Below are 2,974 nucleotides of genomic sequence, written 5' to 3' on the forward strand. Positions count from 1 at the left end.
TAGGGCTCAACAGCAGCTAAACTATAGGACTTTAAAGGTGAAAAAGGGCTGCGTGGAGGCTTGCCCCATGAAAGGAGTCTTCCACGCAGTCTCCATCCCTCCTCAGGCCTGAGAAGCCAACCGTCCTACAGCTGTCTTTGGAATCGTTAGACTCTGTTAACGTCACAGGGGGAATAAAAGAATACAGAGAAGCTGTTAAATTTATCATACATATTTACTTCATCTATACAGAATCGAGTAGATAAAATCAGATTCACATTAGTGAAAAATCTCTACAAAATGTCTTTGAAAAGCAAAACAAGACTGCCTCTGAACAATTCGTATCCTCATGAAAGACGTGGGCTGTAAAAATAAAGCAGTGTGTTTAGCACAAACTAGAAGATCTCTGCATCATTTTTTTTCACAGTTATTTCCATCTACAGTCTGAAAGAGGTAGATTTTTCTGCAACACCTGAGAATTGAATTGTGATAACCAGGTGTAATAAAGGCAGTTGCATACAGAACTAAAAAACACTGGTCTCAAGACCAAGAAATGTACTCCTAACAAGTCTGAGGGTGGAATGGTCCATGATCCAAGTAATCCTCTACTTGGGACTCTACCGCCACTAGAAATAATACACAGCAAGATCCCAGGACGGTGCAGCAAATGCAACTGAAGTGAATTCGACAGTTAAGCCTTTTCTGGACCAGCCTAAGCATTACAGTGTTCTAGAATATGGTGGACACAGGGCGTGCTACAAAGCCACAACACTGGGCTGGTGAGGTGATTGGTGGAGGGGCAGGGGGCGGGAGAAGATGTCCTCAGAGGGTCCCATTTGTTTTGATTCACAGGGTAATGGGAGGCAAGATTCTGAACGGACACACAGCGCGTCCCAAGCAGAATCCACCTCCTTGCGATACCGTGATCGCATCTAGCTACACATAGACAGTAAGCCCAGAGCAGCACGCCAAGTGCTGTTAATCACGTTGCTTTATAAAGCCCTTGAAAATATGCAACAGGTCCACGATTCACATCTTCCACACGGGACAAGCACCCCAAAGAAACGTGGTGGGCTACACGAATGGCTTCGACATGAAGAGCTGTACATCCAGCAGAGTTCTTGTGAAGTATCATTAGTACTAATTTTAAAGTACATTATATTTCATATATACCTTCACTTCCCCTAGGGGAAATGAGTCCATCATTTCATCCAGTAGCAGAAAGGAGTATTTCTAAAAGGCCATTGGAGGAGGGGGTATTTTCGCTTCCTACTCACTTTGACAGAGTAGTGAGAGCATGTGCTCTGTGGTTTTCTTTTCCTCCACTGTCTGACCCCTTGATTTCATATGACCGATGCTGGAAGCTTCCTTTAGACAACTTTCGATTCTTTTAACCCAGTTCAGACTGGGACTAGGATAGGATCTCATAATTTTAAAGTGAAAACATTTTTAACTGGACAGAGCAGAATTCAGTCCAGTGAGCAATTTCGGTGTCCGTTTGATAGTTGTGCTCAGTGGAATGTGCTAGAACATCAATTCTAGTAGAGCCTTTTTATTTCATAAAGTATTTCAATGCAAATCATAGCAGACAAAGTCCCAACTTTCACGGTGCAACCTGACTTCTCATTTGCATAACTCAGCCACATTCAACATGCTTAATTAAAAGAACAAAGGAAAGTTGAATGAATTCAGAAGTGCCATGCTTCACATGGCAAGTTCCCCCAGTCCAAGTCCGTCACAGAGACTTTAATACTGGCTTTTCTCTTAAAAGACAGCAACTAAGAAAAGGGGGCAGAACCACACCCAAAGCCCAAGTAATGGATCCTGACTACTTAAAACGCTCTGCCAAGTCTTCCCACAGCTACAAAAGTGAGTTCTAGTCTTTTCCGTTTTGGAAGTAAAATCGGTTTCGGTTAGCATGATCCACAATTAAAATTCCCTTTTTGAAAGCCCGGAGAACTTTACTGTTGGGATTCACAGAACTAGCTGAACAAATTTCAAGGAGCCAGAAGGCAGCAGAAGAGGGACTTAAGGCTCGCTGAAAGCTACACCTGAATTTAACCCTCACGGTCTTAAAATGCCAACTACCAGTGGCTGCTTTCTGTGGGAAGTGGAGGACACGTACCCAAATCCCAAACAAAGCAAACAAACCACCATATTCCAGGTGAACATCTAGGTGGTCCAAGTTCAAACACCAGTTCTAGTTCTGACCTGAAACCGAAGCAGTAGGACTGAGTCACAAAATGAAACCTGTTTGTCCAATAGCTCGTAGATACTGTCTGCTGAAACTGAATAATTTGAGGCTCGCAGCCCTATCAAGTTGTCAAGTGATAGAAATACTATCAAAAGGCTAATTTGAATCAAAGATGCTACATGCTGGTTTCTGACCCGACCCTACTTTATTTTTACTTGGCATTTGGCTATTACAAAAATCTAATCATCTTGGGNNNNCTATAAACGAATATTGTGTTCACATCAAGGAACCATTATCAGAACAAAGTTCCCCTGTAATGATCGGTCCCATCTCGAGTGAAATTAAGAGTAATTCTGGGCAAGGAACAGGGAAGATAGGACAAGGCAATGGTCACATGCAGTCCAATGAAGGGAAATGAGGCAGATGTGCAACACGGCTGAGGAAAACGTATAGAAGGAAAACTATTCAAAACTGCTAAGCAGCCTCCTGTACCACATAAGTCCAGTAGTTCTAAGAAAATACGGATATGGTAGAAAAAGTAAGAAAATTTTCACCACAAAACCAAATAGTTACTACTAACAGAAAGTTATACACAAAATATAGCTCTCGATACAGTGATCATACTTCATTTCAGTCGACGGACTCGATACCTGGCCCGGCGCCCGCAGACACGGCCGTCTTCTCCTTCACTGCCTTGGGCGCAGCCTCCTGGGGGGCACCCGGGGCGCCCTTGGAAGCAGTGTCCGGCTCCTTGGGGGTCACCGGGGCAGCGCAGGGCTGGGTCCCGGGCGGCACTACATC

The 2,974-nt window shown here is 43.9% G+C and overlaps 1 protein-coding gene across 1 annotated transcript in view; it reads right to left on the minus strand.

Annotated features, from left to right (window-relative positions):
• Window positions 1-2,438: 2,438 nt before the first annotated feature.
• TXLNG (taxilin gamma) overlaps window positions 2,439-2,974 on the minus strand; it is a 49,844-nt gene continuing 49,308 nt past the window's right edge. The window contains exon 11 of the mRNA XM_077761705.1: window positions 2,439-2,973. Within this exon, the coding sequence (XP_077617831.1) occupies window positions 2,804-2,973 (170 nt within the window). The 3' untranslated portion in view covers window positions 2,439-2,803. The remainder of the gene's footprint in view (window position 2,974) is intronic.

Source organism: Crocuta crocuta, unplaced genomic scaffold (assembly GCF_008692635.1).
Source record: "Crocuta crocuta isolate KB4526 unplaced genomic scaffold, BGI_CrCroc_1.0 scaffold657, whole genome shotgun sequence".
NCBI classification, from domain to species: domain Eukaryota; kingdom Metazoa; phylum Chordata; class Mammalia; order Carnivora; family Hyaenidae; genus Crocuta; species Crocuta crocuta.